General features: G+C 34.6%; 1 protein-coding gene across 1 annotated transcript in view; it reads right to left on the bottom strand.

Moving 5' to 3' along the window:
• Positions 1-20,886, bottom strand: part of Notum (palmitoleoyl-protein carboxylesterase notum) — a 141,830-nt gene that overhangs the window by 40,423 nt on the left and 80,521 nt on the right. Inside the window, exons 2-4 of the mRNA XM_081729511.1 lie at positions 14,909-15,083; positions 6,289-6,383; positions 3,151-3,203 (exon numbers count right to left, since the gene is read on the bottom strand). Of these exons, the coding sequence (XP_081585637.1) occupies positions 3,151-3,203; positions 6,289-6,383; positions 14,909-15,082 (322 nt within the window). The 5' untranslated portion in view covers position 15,083. The remainder of the gene's footprint in view (positions 1-3,150; positions 3,204-6,288; positions 6,384-14,908; positions 15,084-20,886) is intronic.

Here is a 20,886-nt window from a genome sequence, read left to right as displayed (position 1 = left end):
TTGATGTCACACTATCAAACGTCTTACGAACTAAATACGTAAAACATTTTCTACTTGACATTTATTATATGGAGAACAAAGCATGGTGACACTATTAACTTTGATAGTGCTGCTTGTATACTTAATTTTCTATATTGAATTTTAAAGTTTAATGTAGTACATTAGGTAAAAGAAAAAAAAATTAGGTTCATGCTATCATGTATTTTCAACGAACTTTAAAAAAAAGTTCGTTTCCGAATTCTCTCTATGTGTGTGTGTGTGTGTAGTTGTGTGTGTGTAGGTGTATCTGTCTGTTATTTGCATTTTTTTCAATTTTGAGCCCTGCATTCGATGGAGCATTAAAAACTATCTTAGAGAAGTGATGGAACTTTACGCGTCACTCTTATGGTTCCCGAGATATTGGCCAAGAAAGTTCCGGTTTCGGGAGATTTAAGGAGCCATATCTCGGGAACCGTAAGTCATAGACAGATCATATTGGTGTTGATCAATACCAATATTGATTCAATAATTATATAATTTATATTAATATAATTATCTAATTATATTGCATTGTCTATTGAATTTAATCAAATAAATTTAACATACAATTTCAAATAAATTTCGAAAAAAAATAATTCTTTTTAATTTCGTTCTGGCAATGCTCTTCGAGCATTCTCAACTGGTTATGTTCTTAATACAAAACAAAATGTAGTCAAACATGAGTGGTATTTTGAAAAGAAATATGTGTTTAATGGGAATAAAATATATTCCGTTAATTTAAGTATATGACTTCCAAAATTTTTCATATGCAGGTATATCGAATACCGTGTTTCCGATTTGTGTGGTGCTGAGTTTGTTTCTCGGTGGAGACACAAAGTTTTGGTATTGCCTTAACACCAACCACTTGTAATTTCTTAGATTTGCAAACTATGCTATGCATAAGTGTCGGAAGTCTTATAAAACGGATATGTCAATCTGTCTATCTGTCGACAGGTATCAGAACAAAAACGATAAAAGATATCGAGAACTTGTTTTCTGCAATCGATTCAGCTTCCAAAGAGTATATTCCATCTTCTTCGTTAACCCTATATTCAAAACAGAAGTGGTTAAAATTAGCCATTTCCGGTTTCAACGTTTTTCACGGTATACCAAAATGGTAGAAGACAACGACAAATGTTTCTTTGCAATCGATTTATAGCCTCAAGGGAGCGTATCATTACCGTACCATCCGAAACACTTTACCAAAACTGGAAGTAGTTAAAATTTACTATTACTCCTGGATTCAATAGTAATTTCCATAGAGCAAAAACAGAATATAGTTCCAAATATATCAAGAACCGTTTTGCTTGCAATTGATTCAGTGTTCCAAGAATAGGTTATATATTCTAGGCTAACCTTCTATTCAAACCGGAAGTTGTAAAAAGCAACAATTGTCGGTTTCCACATTTGTCGCCACAAAACAGGTAACAGATATCGACAAGTTTTTTTTTTTTTTTTTTTTTTTCAATCGGTACAGCGTCCAAAAAGAACATATCATCACCACCTGCGACCGGCAGTATTTAAAATTTACTAGTATTTTCAGTTTCAATACTAATTTTCAAAGAGCAAAACCGGTACATAATTTCAAGAAGCTGTTTTTGCGATCGATTCAGCGTCTCAAGAATAGGTTTCGTCTCCTTCATTAATACTTTATTTAAACCGAAAGTAGTAGAAATAAACAATTTTTGGTTTAAATGTTCATCGCTATAGAACCTGAACGGTAATAAATAACGACAAGCTTTCTTTTCAATCGATTCAGCATCTTAAGAGGACATAACATCATCACGCGCAACATTCTAGAAAACCAGAATTAGTTGAACTTTACCAGTACTTCCGGTTTCAATACTGATTTTCATTGAGCAAAAACGATAAGGGATCTCGTAAAATAGTTTTTAATACAAATCTCAGCGTCCCAACAATGAGTTTTATGTCGACTTGGTTACAACACTCATTGCACAATAGATAAAACGGAAATAGTTAGCGACAAGCCATTTTTGACATGATTCAGTACCAAGAATATATTTCACCTCTGATTTTATTCCTCCGTTGCAATCGAAAGTGATAAACATCAATTACCACTTCCGATTTGAATGTTAATCTCCATAAGGAACACAGTAAGAGGATTCAGCGCCCAAAGAACAAATTCTATCTTTGATTTTATTTGTCTATTGTTACCAGTAGTTATGGATGTACTACTTCAAGTTTGAGTATTGAATTCGCATAGTTTGGACGTCTACCGCAGTTTCACACTTTGAAACGAAGCTTACACTTGTTAATTTTGAATTAGATATATGTGTCAATGTGTGACAATGTGACACGTGTCAATGTGTGACATGTGTCATTCAGTTGAACTAGTTTTATCATATTTAGCCTTTCATGGGCTGTAACGTCAAGAAATTTTGCTTCGTTCCTTTCTTCGTGCGTTACAACCAAAAAGATAGTTGATTTGTGGCTCGAGGTCATTCCCGCATTCGTTTGTGCCTAAATCTTGTGGACAGTAATGTTAAGTATATTGTGTGATAATATGATTTTAAAATTGGCATTTCGTGTATACAGAGAGAACTTTTGGTGATCTTTCATAAATCCCTCTGATTTGTGCAACGCAGACTGGAATATTCAGTATTGTAAAATATTATTTTCTTACCGCAATGTTCAAAAATAATATATCCTCTTCCTTTTAAACTTTCTGCCAATTATTCTTTTACTACTAAAATACTTACTTAAGCCTGTCATAAAAGAGTACAGGTACAGTATGCTTCAAGATGAAAGTCAAATACTATTGCAGGAAAAATACGGTTCACATCTACTCTAATGAAGTCGTGAGAAAAAAGTAAGTTTCTATGAAAACTAATAGAATCTAGTTTCAAAATAATGTTGTGTGTATTACATTGTTTGAAAAAGAGCTATCTGTGGATTCTGATAACATTTGTCTATCGTATTAAGGTAATTTTAATTATATTTGTTCGCTTGGAAATGTAAGTACATACATTTTCTTACATCCAGAATAAGGCTTAACATGCCAACATTACTGTGTCTTCACTTCAATATACAGTGTATACTGTATATATCGTTTACTTCTGTATTGGAAAACATAAAACTAAATGTACATATTACAGAGCTATGATTGTTTACCTTCAAGAAATACAATCCATCGTTTACTGCCGTGAGATTTTCTAACGTAAAACCTGAAAATATACAAGAAATACAATAACAGTGGTTTAAAATATATTCAGCAGTCAAGTTGTAAAGTGAACCGATCCCCACTAACAAAAATTTGTTTTCTCAATAACATCTAGATTAATACTCCATTTGAGTTTATTTTTATGTAAACTAAGAACAATATTTAATTGAAGCATCTCACCGAATAACGCTGTATGGCATATTTCAATGAATTTGAGAAAACCGAAGAAAACCTGTAGTATGTTCCTTGATTTAAACATTGTTCCGCTCAGAGACCAGTTTGCTAGCATATTAATGCTACCATAAGTAATGAAAAAAAGGAACCTTTAAGTATAGTTAGTCATGTTCCACATAGCACTTTGTTCCACTGGTAGCTCATCACACTCAAAAATGTGCTATACAGCGTTATTCTGTGGAAAGCTTATATATCTATCTCTATCTATCTATCTATCTACCTACATATCTGCCTGGTGAGTCAAAATGGTGTTCCCGATGTCGTTAATTTTATTATTTGAACAATAATGAGCTTTTCTTGCCAATATATATATATATATATATATATATATATATATATATATATATATATATATATTTGTGAAATATAATCTCAAAAAAACTTCGTAAACGTCCACCAGAAGGCAGTTTAGTCGAAGTGAACAATATGGCTTCTACAAGCCACACAGAGTGTTCTGTGTGCTTGATTTTCGTGTGACTAAGTCCGTTGAGCAAATTCAGCAGCTTTTCTGTGGAAAATTTAGGGTATTTTTGCCACCGCTTGCTACAACTGTGGTTGAATTGCGTGAGGGCATCACTGCAGCTGTGGTAGATATCGATCCTGACATGCTAGGAAGAATTTGGTAGAAACTTGATTATAGACTAGATGTGTGTCGTGTAACTCATGCATCGCATATTGAACATTTATAATATGTTAGAAAAGAACTTTTTTGAGTTGATCAATCAGTCTATGTAATCTCTGTTTTCATACGTGTTCTTAAAAGCAAAAAATAATCATTGAAATCGGGAACCTCATTTTAACTCACCCTATATATTATCAATTATACCTCATGGTAACTCGTTACAAGGTTTAAGGGTTATTTTTCTCTCTCTTTACTTTCTTTTTTTAATGATTTTTTTTCAACCAATCTTGAAATTTGTGTATTCTCGTAGAACTTCCAAAATCTCGCGTTAAAGAGTTAGATTAAAAATTCATTCCGAATTTATTGGCAAATGAAACCGACTTGGTTGAATATATCAGAGAACTATTCTAAATTTTACATTAATTCATTAAATGTGAAGGAGTAAAAATAGAACGTAAGAAAATTTCTCTCAAGAAGCAAAGTGTTATGCATACCAAATATTAATTAGCTAGTCTTTCTTAATCATAGATGAAATTAAACCAAACAAGTATTGGTCATATTTGGGCAATTGAAATCATTATTTTAAGTAAAGTTATTAAAATTTCCTATATATGGCTGCTAGTATATAACCTTTTAAGTGGTCATTTTAACATATGGCGTTTATAAAATAAACAAATGTCGTCATTTATAAAAGTTGAACATTATTTACACAATTTTTTCATTCTAATACATTTTCTCTAGTCTGAAGATTGATTATGATACCTTTTAGATTCATAATTTTGTTTCTTTTGAATCTGAAGTACAGCCCTCTAAATAAGATCGCCGACTGCGGCCGAAATAAAGGAAGTATATACAAGTAAATAGTACAGGTAGACATAAGTTTCTTCTTCTTCTTCTTCTTCTTCTTCTTATTATTATTATTATTATTATTATTATTATTATTATTATTATTATTATTATTATTATTATTATTATTATTATTAATATTATAGTGGTAGTAGTAGTAGTAGTAGTAGTAGGCCTAGTTGTTGTTGTTGTTGTTGTATACGATCATGAAATTGATTTAATAGTATTTACCTTTCTTTAATTTTTCGATTTTGATTTATTTCTCTCTATCACCAAACCCATTATTTATTTAATTCTTCTAATCATTTTTATGATTTCTTACAGCTTCAAGATCAAGGATGTTATAAAATAGAGGATCTGCCCATACGTATCTTCATCATATGAACTCAATGAAGCAAAAAAAAAAAAAAAAAAAAAAAAAAAAAAAACGAGCATTGTTGAGTCGGCATGTCTGATTGGCTACTCTCGTTTACGCCATGATTATTGGCTCGAAACATTGTGATCTTATTGGCGCGGAGTGGGCAGAGTAGGTGTGGCGAAGCTGTGACGTATGTCTTCACAATTTTGTTGTATGGGCAGATCCTCTATTTTATAACATCCTTGTTCAAGATTACAAGTATCAATAAATTAAATTGTCTTTATCAGATAGATGTATTTAAAAACAATGTGATTGTTGAGCAAATAGTCTTTGACTTCTTCTTAGAACAATTGAAACCCATATAAAACATATACATTGTATTTCATAACAACACTGACAATATTTAGGAGGTGATTTTTGACACCAAGATAAGACAAAAAGAATAGACCAACCTAATTGCACAAATGCTTCCTTTCGAAGCTATAGGCTGCCGGAAATACGAAAAAAAAAAAATAAACTTTAAAGGTCCATAGCTCCAAAACTATGGATTCTACCGAAGTGGACTCAAGATTTCACTTAGGAACTAGTATGTGCACTATCCAGACATCCAAGTTTCACAATCCTGCAGTACTTCCGCAACAATTTTTATAGAGGTAGTTGGTGAGTGTTTCAAATGATATGCCCGTAGTCAAATTCTCTCTATAAAAATTGTTGCGTGAGTACCTTAGGATTCTGAAACATGTATTTTTGGAGAGCAAACATATTATTTCCTAAGTGGAGTCTTGACCCAACTACGGTAGGTCCCATAATTTTGGAGCTATGAACCTTTAAAGTTCATTCTTTCATGTTTTTGGCAGCCTATAACTCCGAAAGGAAGCATTTGTGCACCCAGGTTGGTCTATACATTTTGTCTTATACATTGATGTCAGGAATTGCCTCCCAAACGTTGTCGGTGTTGATTTGAAACACCCTGTATAAAACAGATAAAAACAATATAACAATGAAACATATACATCTTATTTTACTTACCCGGCTGGAGACCCGTCATTACAAGTAATATTTGGTTTAGATAAATACATGCGTTTCATCCCATGCTGTTCTTTCAAACCACAGTTTTCCAGTATCTGGAGAGAAAAAACGAAAAAAAAAGTTGAAAGTTTTTTAACCTCAAACAATCTCAAGATTGAAACAAATGTACTTTTACCGAATTTTTGTTAACTTCAAATAGTCTTAGAATGTAGGACAATTGCCAGAATATCTGTTCGCCATGAGATAAACATACTAAAAACGGGGTAGTTTACGTATGGACATTTTTGGAAAGTATGCCTGTAGCAATTCATTTAGAACAAGATTTCGACCGGTTGTCATCGTCAAACAAAGATTAAAAAGAAAATACATAAAGAAAGCAATCTCAAACAGATTTAGGTCGATCATAGCGTTGTAATACGTAGGAAGATCAAATAATGCCGAAGATCAAAAGAAGGAACGCTTATAATGTGGGTAGAAGAAATCTCAATGGCCACAAATGGAGGAGGCGTAGGCAAGTACAAAATCAGATACCATAATACTGTAGCAGAAGCTATAAAGTAAAATTTAGTAAGAATTTTGGAGGTAGAACCTTTTTAAGAAGGGAAGAAAAACTGTAGTATTATTAATTCTATTAGTAAAAAATTACATTCCACTTCTTTAAACTATGTCAACTTAGTTTTTCATCATTGTTTTCAGTTAACTGGTGGTTTATTTTATTAGATAGATCTTTATCTGTTCATTGTAGCCATCTATGAAAGCAGTTAAGTTATTACGTAGCATCCATGAGATTCAATTATTCGGATTGGCCGCACCAGTTGAAACGTTCATCCCATTCTGAAACAAAATGCTGATTGTGGACGAAGTCCTTGGATTGTCATTGTTTATCTGCATTCTGCACTTCATGTCTGATGAAACATTTGCATTTGGAGACACGTTTCGACTCACCGAACACATAAAGTTAACAAAGAGACATGCCAAAATTGTGAAAATATTAGCATTTTTCACCTGAATTTACTGCTGTATGGAGTTGACAACAGTGGCTGTATGTGGGCGGCCAATATAATTGAACAGAATGGTACTTAAGCCGTTAGCTCGCCGAAACTTTCTGACCGTTTCGACATAGTGAATAATATTCGCAGCTGTTCCTTTCCTGAGAAAGTCGATGAGGCATGGGCTATGATCGACAACTTTACTTTAATTTAATAGTCCTATATAAGGCTAGTAGCTGGGTCGAACGAAAAATGAATGAGAGGGTATTAAAATGTGGAAGAAAAAAGAACAATTTTAAATATTATTAACAAGAGAATGAGAAACTGATTGAGACACTGGCTAAAAAGGAACTGTATCATGAGGGCCGTGCTAGAGGGTATGGTAGCAGGAAAGAGAGGGAAGGGGCGAAGGGGACCACAATTAATAGAATAGATTATATCAAAACAAAGGAATCGTACGTGAAGGCGAAGAGGTTACCGGAAGACAGTGGAGCATGGAAGGTTCTTAGTTGCATCAAGTGACCTACCAATAATAGTAGAATACCTATGATGATGATGATGATGATGAAATAAGGCTAGTTGAATATGACATGAAATTTAATTTCACACAATTAGCTTCAAATTAGGGAATCTTCAAAAATGAAAGTTCTGAAGTGGCACGAGTGCAATTTTCTCTTTGATTCTTATTTATTTATTTGCAGTCCGAAATCTTGCTTCACTTTCCATCCCAAGTAAGGCCGTAACTTGTGGGGGGCAGGGGGCAACTTCCCCCCAAGGGATACTTCCCGTCGTTGGAGGGGGGCCCATTTTAAGACAAAATTTTCTTACTCCATATACGATACGAACATGAAATCATAAATGAAGCATCAAATAGGTTCACTACATTACATAAACAAAACCGCACACAAAAGGTAAATAAAAGAAAAATGAATCGTGGGCCCATTTCGATATATATTAGGGGCCCTAGAAATAATATTTATTCGTATGGCTTTAAGATTTGTCAATATTGTTCTCTTAATTAATTTGTCATGTATGGAATGGTCCCAGGGGAGTAACTAACGGCCCCGCAGACCTTGCCGTGCGGAAAGGCCCACAGGCTTCGGGGGGGCTCATAAAGAGTAAAACGGAAAGAGGGACCCAAGAATTAGAAAAAACTTTTTTCTAGGGGACCCAAATACGCGTATTAATGCTTGCTCCCCGTTTCCCCCAGAAAAATCTAAGTTGCGGCGCTGAACCCAAGGTTGTGAGATTGTCATTTGTGCAGCTCAAACGTGAAACAAAAAAAAAAAAAAAAAAAAAAAACTTTAATGTGATATTTTCCTGAAGTAGCAAACATATACATATTAAACATACTTTTCACCAGCTAAAGTAAACAAAGAATTAGCAGAAATTACATCAGTGGAATAAAGAAGAAAGTAAAGCACGATAACAAAAGGAAAAGGAAAGTGTGCTCTCTTTTAAGTATTTCTTTTAAATGAAACTCCACAACTTCTACGCGGAATGTTTGTAATTTTAGTTGTCTTTCTCATTACAGTCTATTATTAATGCTATGTTAATTAGAAAGGAACGAAAACAACACGGGATGATTTCTATCTTTGTGAGATTTTCTCTTTTCTCAGAAAAAATTAAAGCAAAACAAGAGGGAAGGGAAAACGGATTGAATTTTTATATTTTTCTGTCATTATATCTTAATTTACTAAAATTAGACATGTTCCGATGATCAGCATTTATTCTGGTATGAACAGCATATTTCGGATCGAATTCACAACTATCCTTCATCAGTAGTAAGTAGGCTTATTTCTTAACGAAGAAAAGCTGGGCATATGCTGAGATGCAGCAACTCTAGCATAAAATATATCACAATGATTTTTGACTATCTTCATTTGAGTTGGCAGGCTCAGGCAAAGAAAACATTAAAAGAAAAACAGAAGCTCCTAACCGGAAGCATCAGTATGGAACTGAAAAAATGGCTGATAAAGACCTATATGTGGAGTGTGACATTGTATGGATCTGAGACATGGACACTGGAAGAAGAGCAAAAAAGCGGAGAATGGAAACGTTTGAAATGTGGTGCTATAGAGGAATGATGAAAATTAGATGGACTGATAAAAGGTATAAAATGAGATTGTATTGGAAATGATAAGAGAAAAAAGAGTGTTGAAGAATATTTTCGAAAAGAGAAATAGAATGATTGCACACGTTATGAGATTTGGAAGAATGATGTTACTTGCTATGGAGGGAATTGCAGAAGGAAAGGTACGTAGAGGAAATCTACGATTGAAATATATGAACCAAATAATACAAGATATAGGGGAGAAAAGCTACAAAGAAATTAAAAGTCTGTCCCGGATAGGGAAGCTTCTTGGCATATGACCAATTTTGTTTCGTAAAATAAAATAAGCTAGTTACTTCTGAAGAAGAATAGCCATGAATTCCATCCGAAATATATAGCTCAAACACACCCTCACACGAACATAAATGCAAGGTTCTGTGGTGATCACTGAAAATGCCACAAGATAGTAAATTAAAACAATACAAGATTAGACAGTCACATAATATTTAATTAATATTGACATATTATGGACATTATATCTTAAGAGCCTGACATACTAAAAATAATACAAAATTTACATTTTTCTTTTGCTTGTTTTTCGTAAGTGAAAGGAGATAATGAAATATAACTTACCACAATCATAGATAATGTTATCCTACAACAGAAAATACGAACCTGAAGAATTTTCAGTGTTGCCATCCATGGAAATTACAGTGTTGCCAGAATAAAATTTCCCCCAAAATCTAAGTTAAAGCAGCGACTAGAGGAATGAGCTCAACTGCATTTGACTACATTTCAAGTTATTTTGGTATCCTGTGAACTACTTTTTAAATAATAATTGTATTTAGTTTGTAATAAACAAAAGTGTTAACATACAATTATTAAAATTAAATAATAATGTTATTTAAAAAGTAAATCACAGAATACCAAAACATGATACGTAACCAAATGCAGTTGAGTTCGTTCCTTTAGTTGCTGCCTTAACTTAGCTTTTTGGAGAAACGTTATTCTGGCAACACTGTAATTTCTATGGATGGCAACACTAAAAATTCTTTAGGTTCATATTTTCTGGTGTAAAATAATATTATCTATATGGTAAGTTGCATTTCATTATTTCCTTTCACTTATGAAAAACAAGCAAAAGAAAAATGGTAAATTTTGCATTATTTTTAGTATGTCAGGTTCTTAATAAGGAAGCTTCTGTCTAGAAAATTATACGAAAAGGTATCTTGTAAGTTTGTACAGTTACAAAAGCTAAATAATAATGAAAAGAAAGAAAAGAATAGCTGTGTGTTTGAATTAAAAGGTAATCAAATCAAATTGAATTTTATGAGCTAACTGGTCAACAAAATCCTCGAACCAGTGACCAGAGGGGAATTATAACCTTCTTAGGACAGCAGAATGCCAAAACAGCTCCCTGATTTCCTGAAGTTGCGCACCATTTATTCCTACATAAAGGCAGAATTTAAAAAGATTTTAAAAGGGATCAAAGATCAAAAGTTTTGCTCTACAATTTTATTTTTAGCTAATAAAATAGATAAAATTATTATTTATCGTCAACCTCATTCCGCCTTGTTACTCTGCAATCTCACAACATTTCTTTCCTCAACCTAAATACTATACCTCTTATTAACACTCAAAACTAATACCGTACCCAGAACGAACATTAGGTATCGAAAACAAACGAAAAATTATCTAGATAAAAATTACGTTATAATCAATGAATAGCTTGCAGGAAGCATTTTCAAACTTGAACGACCAACTGGAAAAAAATATGCAAAATGGAGATAAATAAGAAGAAAATCAAAGTTATAAAGTACACAAGAGTAGGACCGAAAGGGGCAAACGTGTGGCTAGAGGGAGAGAAAATCGAAGACGTTAAAACGTTCCCCTATTTAAGAAGTCTAATATCCTCGGATGAAAGAAGTGAAAAAGTAAGTTCCAAAACAGCGCAGTTTAAACAAGCATTCAATAGGAAAAAAAGGACTGGTAACATCAAGAAATGTGTCGTTGGACGTTCGAAAACGATTTATCAAGACTCTGGTATCGAGAGTGGCGCTTTACGGTTTAGAGACGTGGACATTGAGAAAAACTGAAATATCCAAGCTGGAAGCATTTGAAATGTGATGTTAGCACAGAATCCTGCACATATCATAAACCGAAAGGTAAAGGAATAAAGATGTACTAAAGGAAGCTAGTAAAGGACGACAGATCATGAAGATAATACGAAAAAGAAGAAACATCATGCTTTGTCATCTTATTCGGCACTCCGATTGGGTCACCGTGTTGATAGAGAGAAAGGCAGAAGGAAAACTAGGAAGAGGAAGACCAAGGATAGAATATCTAGATGCAGTTACGAAGAAAAGACCTTATCAAAGTACAAAACAGCTCTCCCAAAGGAGAGAAAAGATTTTAAAATTCCATATTTCCACGGTTGAGGTGAGAAAGAAGATGAATTAATTAATTATAATTATATTAAGTTATTGACAATGTTTAATGAGAGATTCTTTTCCTGTTTTAAGACATTAAACCTTTGGCATTATTTTTCTGGAAATGACCTCCTTAAATTCATTCATTCTCTATTTCAATGCATGGAGTTGTAGTCGGACGGGATGAGAAATAGCGTTATAAAGTCACCAATCTCTGTATGTTACAGCAGATAATGAAAAGCAAAAAAAGACAAAAGAAAAAGAAAAGAAAGAAAGAAAAATAAACTTTCTTCTTCTTCTTCTTCATGATCTTAAAACAAACTCGTCCCGTGTAAACACAAGAATAGTACTACTGACAAAATGTGTATGCATAAACAAGAAGTATATTTGCACTTGTTCTTTCAGTAGCTTGTAACTTCTGTTTGAGCACGGCTTTCCAAATAAAAATAATCTTGAAGCATATACACAAAGGCGGTCAAATGAGTGAGAGATCTAAAGTGAGACAAATGAAGAAAGCTGTGTTTAAAAACATAATGATTAAAACTGTGTTCAAATAGACATGAAGAAGATATACAAAAAGAAGAAAATTGTGACATATACAGTTGCATTTAAAATCAGAATGATTAAAAGTTGTATTCAAATAAACACGAAGAAGATATACGTAGAACAAGAATTTTAGGAATGATCAAAAAAATGCATCAAAAGATCGCGATCTTGGCCAATAATTAGTTTTTTAAACAGGGGCACAAATTTTTTGAATGGCCCCTAAATCGAGTTTTCGTATCTTTTACGGAATAAGCACATCATACTGGGTTAACTGATAGTTTGGATTCGGATACACTATATGTAGTTCTCCAGATATAAGGCATACAAGAAAATCTTTGAAATATATTGGATCTTTTGATAAAAAAAAAAAGAAAAAAGAAAAAAGAAAGAAAAAGAAAAGAAAGTAGGTTTTTACTCGTGACTATTTTCACACTTTTTGTTTTGACTTATTTTGCATGTCAAGGTTAAGGTTTACAGTATTCTACATTATTTTCGACACTACATGCTTTTACATTAACCTACATATGTAATATTAATTTATAGTATTCATAGTAAGTTTGATTGTTGAAAGAGCGCGCCACGACATAATATACAGTTCATCAATAAGATGGTGTAAGGGATAAATTTTCTAAAATGTCGGATGAAGTATTATGTAGCTCAAGTTACTCTTTACTATATTCTTAGGTGAAACAAGATTACGTTCTCGAATTCAAATGAAAACAATGCTTGACGCATTTTTAGAATTAAGACTTAAGTTAATTGTCATTGAGCATAACCTCATCCAAGGGCGCCGATTTCTCTGTAAATTTAGGGGGGGGGGCATTCAGACGCAGAAAGCATATATGATGATTTTAAAACAAATTGCATTCAAATTATGCCAAATATTGTAAATTTGCAAATACAGTAAGGGGGCCCACATGAGCTTTGGGGGGTTCGGGCCCCTCACCTTCCTTCCCCCCGGGATCGACGCCCTTGACCTCATCACCTTAGGAAAAATGAAATGAGTCTCGTTCATTCCCTCTGTACCAAAATGTTTGTTTCTAGAGTTCCAGAAAAAACGTTTTATATACACCCTACATATCTTAATATGGTAAATGTTGATTTTTTCAATACTATCTTTCTAATGCCCCATGGGGAATTACCGCCGATGTCCGCCTCCGCAGCGAAAGGGCCACCCGCGACTGTCCGACTCGCAGAAAAAAAAATTCTACGAAAGTAGCTCTGCCGGCACAACAACGTCGAAACAACTTCTCACAGGTCGATTTTGGGTCTGCAAAGGTGCGGCAAACCTACAACATTGGTTATAAAAAGACGTCGGAAAGACAACATTCCGACGGTTGATTTACGGTCGACAAAATGGCGACGGTAGCGGTAGGCAGTATTTTAAAGGTTGGTTTAGGGTCGAGAATTAGGCGACCTAGCGGCTAAGTAGTCTCGAAAACGATGGCGGCACAAAGACTCTCAGTTTCTTCGGCAGAGAGTCAGATCTGTGATCAGCCCTGCCGCGACGTCGCGTCTCTGTCGACATACAGTCGGCAAATGGTCGGAACAGGGTCGGCGGCTACCTGCCGCTTCTGAACCGACTCGGCAAAAAGATATTTTTTTTCTGTACATAGTCGGGTATGATCCGTACAGGCGGTCGTGGTCCTCCCACTTTTCGACCACGATTTCCCCATGGGGTCGGGTTAAGGTCTGAAACCCACCTCCCTTTGCACACACCACTGCTGCTCTAATATTATTTTCATGTACGAAGAAAAACCGCGTCCGTGAGTTTTCTCGGGGTTCTCCCGTTTCCTCTCACATTCTCATTCCACCAATTCTTCCATCATCATTTATTTGGCTTAACTATCAGTCTTCCTTAGCCTAAAGGGCATAACGTGGGATGTTAAACTGGAAGATCTCATTTTACGAAGGAAAAAGTAAACATATTTCTGCTAACGTAGTAAAGTGGATACACAATGACTACGTGGTATTCCCCATTTCACTATTCAATGAACATAACTGAACTTATCAATGATCTTGGAGACTTTATCTAGTTAACACAAATCTTTAATATTTTACGTTTTAATCCTATAGTAAGATTATACAATAAAAGAGTACAAATTTTCGCCTAATTCTTAAGTTTTCTCTGCGAAAAATTATATTTTTTAAAAAAAATAATTTTCCTAAAATCGTTCCCTCATGCGACAAATGAAATTCGCATTGGTTTGATACTTTTGGCGGTTCTTATTATCCTAACATAAAGGTAAAATAAATATTTCCAGTGTTGCTATGTTTTCCAGTTCTACAGTAAACTTTTGCGCGGTATTCCCCATTGCGCGGCATTTCCCCAAGTTCCTACACATATCCTGCATGGGTATCCCCCTTTGCAGATACTGAAGACACTTTCAAAGAAAACACAATGGCAAAGATTCGCTTTAAATGTATGTCAATTATTATTCCCTTCTCATTGCATTTACCTTACTCCAAAGTTATGTGTTCACAATTACTAATACATAAATTATTGACTAAAAGACATCTGAAATACTCTTTTTTTTTTCTATATATGTATTCAGTTACAGAAACCTGTAACTTGCAAAAAGAAAAAAAAGTGTATGTCTTACCTTAACTAGCTTTTGAATAGTGTCTAACGGAACAGCGTTTCCAGAGACAGATAATTCCGAAACTAGATTCGATCCAATACCTCTTTCACCAGATCCAGAATCTGATTGTTGGGGTCGAGCCTTCACATGGAGACACTCAAGTAGTGTTATCGTGACCAGAAATAACCACTGCATTCTGAAAAATAAATATATGTGCATTTTATTATTATTATTATTATTATTATTATTATTATTATTATTATTATTATTATTATTATTATTATTATTATTATTATTATTATTATTATTTTACTTATTTATTTCGTTTTCCTTATTAGGAACTCAAAGTTTATAGTTTAGGCTGGACGTAGTTCAGCAAGTCGCTAACAGATGGCGTTGAAGCGGCTCAGGCCCAGAAAGGCGTCACGCCAATGGTTAGTTATATATAGTATCGTTAGAAGATACAAAATGTTTACAAAAAACTTACAAACACTATACATTTAGAAAAATCCAAATAAAGATACAACATTACAATAGTAGCACTAAAATAGTAATGTAATTGGTGCTTATTATAAATACTTGTATGATCACAACAAACGAAGTAAATTTCAATCTTGATCTTATGCAGAAAGATCTGATTGAAGATATTCCTTACGCTAGAGAATAAATGATTATGAAGTAATAACAGAAACTTATTTTAAAAGGGGAATATTTCCAGTTCGACTTTTATTCGAAATTCATCTCTAACGGTTTCCGAATCTTTGAGATGAGATCTTCCGATTATGCAACAGAGTTTATGCAAATAGGAAGGCTTTGGGTAGAAATCACTAGTAACGTTCATAAGACCTAAACAGCACAAGACCTAAACGACTTAAGACCTAAAAGAAATATAAGCACTAGACCTAAATTTTAGATCTTGTACCGTTTAGGTCTTGTGCGGTTTAGGTTTTGTGCCGTTTAGGTCTTGTGCCGTCAAATGAATTTTAGGTCTTATGCTGTCAAATGAATTTTAGGTCTTATGCCGTTTACTTCCTGTGCTGTTTAGGCCTTGTGCCGCCAAATGAATTTTAGGTCTATGCCGTTTAGGTCTTGTGCCTTTTAGATGTTGTACCATTTAGTCTTCTGCCGCCAAATGATTTTTAGGTCTTGTACCGTTTAGGTCCTGTGGTGTTTAGGTCTTGTGCCGTCAAATGAATTTTAGGTCTTATGCCGTTTACTTCCTGTGCTGTTTAGGCCTTGTGCCGCCAAATGAATTTTAGGTCTATGCCGTTTAGGTCTTGTGCCTTTTAGATGTTGTACCATTTAGTCTTCTGCCGCCAAATGATTTTTAGGTCTTGTGGTGTTTAGATCTTGTGCCGTCAAATGAATTTTAGGTCTTATGCCGTTTACTTCCTGTGCTGTTTAGGCCTTGTGCCGCCAAATGAATTTTAAGTCTTGTGTCGCGTCCCGAAATCACAATGTAAAGTTAGTACTTTCCATCAAAAGGGAATATGTTCATCTCGTTCATTCGCTTCTACTGTAAAACTAATAATTGCGGAACAAAGATTCAGAAAGGATGGACTTTAAAAAAATGGAAATGGAAATGTTCCCGTTTGAAAATAGCTTCTTCTTCTTCTTCTTCTTCTTCTTTTTCCTTTTTTTTTTACTTAAGTTGTTTCAAATTTGGCATTTGTTTGACAGAATCTGATAGTTAGTACGTATTTTATTTTATTCCTATATGATATAACGAATTTTTGTTAATCGCAAATTTTGTATATAAACATCAGGGGCGGATCCAAGACGGACTTCCTGGGGGCGGTGGGTTATAATACTGCTACTTAGATCTACTTTTAAGAGCTTCAAACTCTGGGATGGGTTTAATTTATATATTAAATAAGAAATTTTCTTCTTCTGTGGGGGCAATCGCCCCGATTGTATTCCCCACTGGATTCGCCATTGATGAATATGATTGATGGCTATAATGTCGTATTGGCGTAGATGCGAATTTAGTGAAAACTTTCGTTTATTCATAGAGTACATATGTATAAATGATTTTGTTTTAAGGATATACCTATATATATCCACACACGGTAATGGTAATATTCTTAGCTTCACACTGTGGAACTACGGAAGACTTTCAACCAATGAAGGGAGCAGGGTGGCTTAGTGGTAGAGCGCTTACCTGTTGTGCAGGGGGTTCCTAGTTCGATTCCCGGTCAAGTAAACTTGTGGTGGACAACATCGTGTCCGTGGGTTTTCTTGGGATACGCCCGTTACCTCCCACTTTCTCGTTCCACCAATTCCTCCATCATCATTCGCTTGTCTTAATCATCGTCTCCTTTAGCCTAAAACGGCCTAAAATCGTGGGACGTTTAATAGAAAAAAATTCATTTCATTTTTCCTAACTCAATGGTATATAGTGGTTTATACGTGGTGTATGAAAGAAAACTGATTGTGACGCTTCGCTGCTGACGTCACACTTAAAAACTTTAACCAATCGATCAAGCAAAGGTAACTGAAAACATTATTCTTAGCATCTTCTTCTGTCTTGTAAATACTTTTGTTGTATGGTAGGTATTACACCAGAAAATGTTTTCGTATGATATAAAATATCTGGTTCAAGCCGAAGTACATGATCTTCAATGTTTCCAAAGCTAAAATCTTGCTAAGTTTGCGTATAAAGTAAACTCTCTCATGCTTGGTTTCCTAGACAAATCATTGATATGTTAATTCCAGGTTAACTTAGAATCCATTCTTAATTAAAAAAAAAAAAAGTAGTAATCAAACACCTACATGAGTTCCCCAACTAGATGCAATTGATATACATTTGGAGAAATTATAAAAGAAATGAAATCTTTAGTTTTACGTCCCACGGTTATGCTGGTTAGGCTAAAGGAGACGGTGATGATGAGTAATGAATGAAAATGTGGGATGAAGAAAGTGGGAGAAGCCCGAGAAAACCCACGAGCACGGTGTTTGTCCACCAGAAACTACACACACGGCGCGAGCTGGGTTCGAAGCAGGGACCCCATGCACCGGAGGTGAAAGCTCTACCACTGAGCCACCGCGCCCCCTAATTATAAAAGAATATTTACATGGAAATAAGGAGCTAGTGATTAGTGATAGGATAGTCTAGTGATTAGAGCGTTTAACTCATGTCCGCGTGATCCCGGGTTGGATTCTCAGCCGGTGCATCCCAATCTCCAGCGTCGTGAGGGAAGTCACGTGAATAAAAGACGTGAAGTCCACTAGGTATAGAAACGTCCTGATACACCTGTCAAAGACATTGACGACGCAACACGTTCACCACGTATTCGTCGCTAGTTCAGCCGGTTGCTAAGAGATGGCGTTGGAGCGGCTCATGCCCAGAAAGGGTTGTCACGCTAGTGGTTATGTTACATGAAAATGATGTGCAAATTCGTGAATATACGTTTGATCATAAAGTTTAAATAAATACATATGTATATCCGTAAATATCTTTAAAATAATCTATCCGCACTGTAAAATAAATAAATAAATAAATAAAAATAAAGATACAATATAGAACCTACTTTTCAAATGGCCGAATGTTCATTCCCAATTTAAAAGAAACTTACAGTAGTTGCGATACTATTCTTATATATATGTACACTCATGTCCAAAATTATTGTCGCATGCCTATAAATATGTTGTTGTAGGAATATAATTTGATAACGAATTCGCCCGGTATTTCTTATATTGTTAGTATGTGTACAATCAGCAAAGACATGTATGTGGCAAATTTCATGTCAAAAGAGCAGTAAATAAGAATAAAAAAACGAAAATAAAACTTCCTTGTCCATTTAGCAATATTTTGTTTTACCCATTCTAATTTTCGTATTTATAATTCTTTTCCTATGAAATTTTTCACAAATATACATTTCCTTATTATACACATAGTAAAAGTATTAAAAGTACCCTGCGAAATCATTATCTAATTATATTCTTAAAGAAGACAGTTATAGATATGCGGCAATCATTTTGGACATGAGTGTACATATAAGATGCACCGATTCCTTCAGTAGCTATTGTCAAGTTTTAATGATATTAAATATCTGCGTCCGTCTTCTAGTTTTCTATCATATAAAAACCTACTATCACTTCCTGCTTCAGTATTGATCTCCACAGAGTAAAACTTAAAATGGCGTGTTGGTGTGGATACAAGGTACCAAGAATAGTTATATCTCGATATTTATCTCTCTATTCAAACCGGAAGTGGTAAAAAAATCTACAACTTCCGATTTTCAATACTGATCACCATACTGAAAAAAAAACTGTAATAGATAGCAAGAATACTTTTTTATTTAAATATAAGTTCATTACCATAAGATTCCGCTATTACTACTACTTCAAATGTTGATTCCTGTATTGCGAAAACGGCGAAATTTATGAATTCATAATCTCAAGAATAGATAATATTTCAGTTCTTGTTCTTCTGCTGAAACATAGTAAAAGCCAATACAACTTCCAGCTTCAATATTGACTCTTGCCTATACCAATGAACTCAGTTAACGACAGTAATGAGGATCACGCGATTTTGTCTTATGGAATACTAGCATCAATTACCCACTTCGCTGCTATCTATCTATCTATCTATCTATCTATCTATCTATCTATCTATCTATCTATCTATCTATATATATATATATATATATATATATATATATATATACCCAAGTGCCCCCACCTCCCCCAAATTGCGGGCCTGAATTTAGATTTAAATGGCATCGGAAGTGTCATTGTTCATCTCAGTGACCCAAAAAACTATGGATTCTACATTAATATCGGTCATTTTCGATCATTTATATATATATATATATATATATATATATATATATATATATATATATATATATATATATACAAGGGCGGATCCAAGGAGGGCTAAGGGGCTATAGCCCCCCTTCTTTACGCTCAGGTTTACACTGGATAAAACGGCAAATTATGGTTTAGCCCCTCCCTTGATCATATCCTGGATCCGCCACTATATATATATATATATATACCCCTCCCGTAAGCTATACTGTCAAAGTGAAATTATAAAAACCATCCGAAACCCGAACCTCATCTATGTTGAAAATTCGTTCTAGATCTGTCGCGTGGTTCAAGAGTGTTATTAAGTCACAGAGTCGGTGGGGCGTTTTGCATTAAGAAAAGGTGCATATTCTTTATTATAGGCAACCAACATTTCTTTGCTGTTGTGTAGGTTGCATAGATACAAGGGGAATTTTATAGACTTTTAAAACTGTATATGGATAAACACCATATCATGAATTGACTAGCTATTAATGAACTCGATCGAGATTATCGCTCTAGCTGTTTATTGCTTTCGTTTAACAGTTATTGTGTGTAGTAACGGACGGACGGACTTAGTGATAGTAGAATACTGTACACCCCACTGTGCGACCCTAATAATTATAAGAGATAACGAAAGACTTTTTAATATGGATTCAGCATCTGTAGAACAGGTTTTATCTTTAACCTTACCTCTCTATTTGCAATCCAAAGTTTTAGATCGACTACTTTTTTTGTTAGTATTGAATTCGCATAGTTTGGAAGTCTACGTGGTCTCCTATAATAGTCAGGATTGATGCCATAGGCGTAACTAGAAAGTAAACCAGTTGCCTCATATGCAATGTTGCCTCCTAGAATAACCTTGGACTAAGACTAAAATTGTGATCGTTGAAAGGTTGTCTCAATTCTCAGAACTGAATTGATTTTGAGTTTAACGTACCCCTTCCAGCAGCGAGGCTCTATGAGACGGGACCTACTGATTAACGTGGAATCCAGACCACATGAGCTCCCGCCGGGAATTGAACCCGGATCTTCCAGGCCAAAGGCGCGTACGCTAACCGCTTAGGCACAAAGGAGGTCTCAATTCTCAGAAGTAAGGGGTCATATCCTCCTAGAAAAATATCCTACTTACACCAATGAGCGGAGCTTCATTTTCAGATTTGCTTTGAACACTGATTAGGGGCGCACCAACGTGGGGGAGATCCAAC

Source organism: Thermobia domestica, chromosome 1, assembly GCF_964235325.1.
Source record: "Thermobia domestica chromosome 1, izTheDome1.hap1.1, whole genome shotgun sequence".
NCBI lineage: Eukaryota > Metazoa > Arthropoda > Insecta > Zygentoma > Lepismatidae > Thermobia > Thermobia domestica.
Note: the sequence above shows the minus strand (reverse complement) of the source record. Positions and strands in the feature narration are given on the sequence as shown.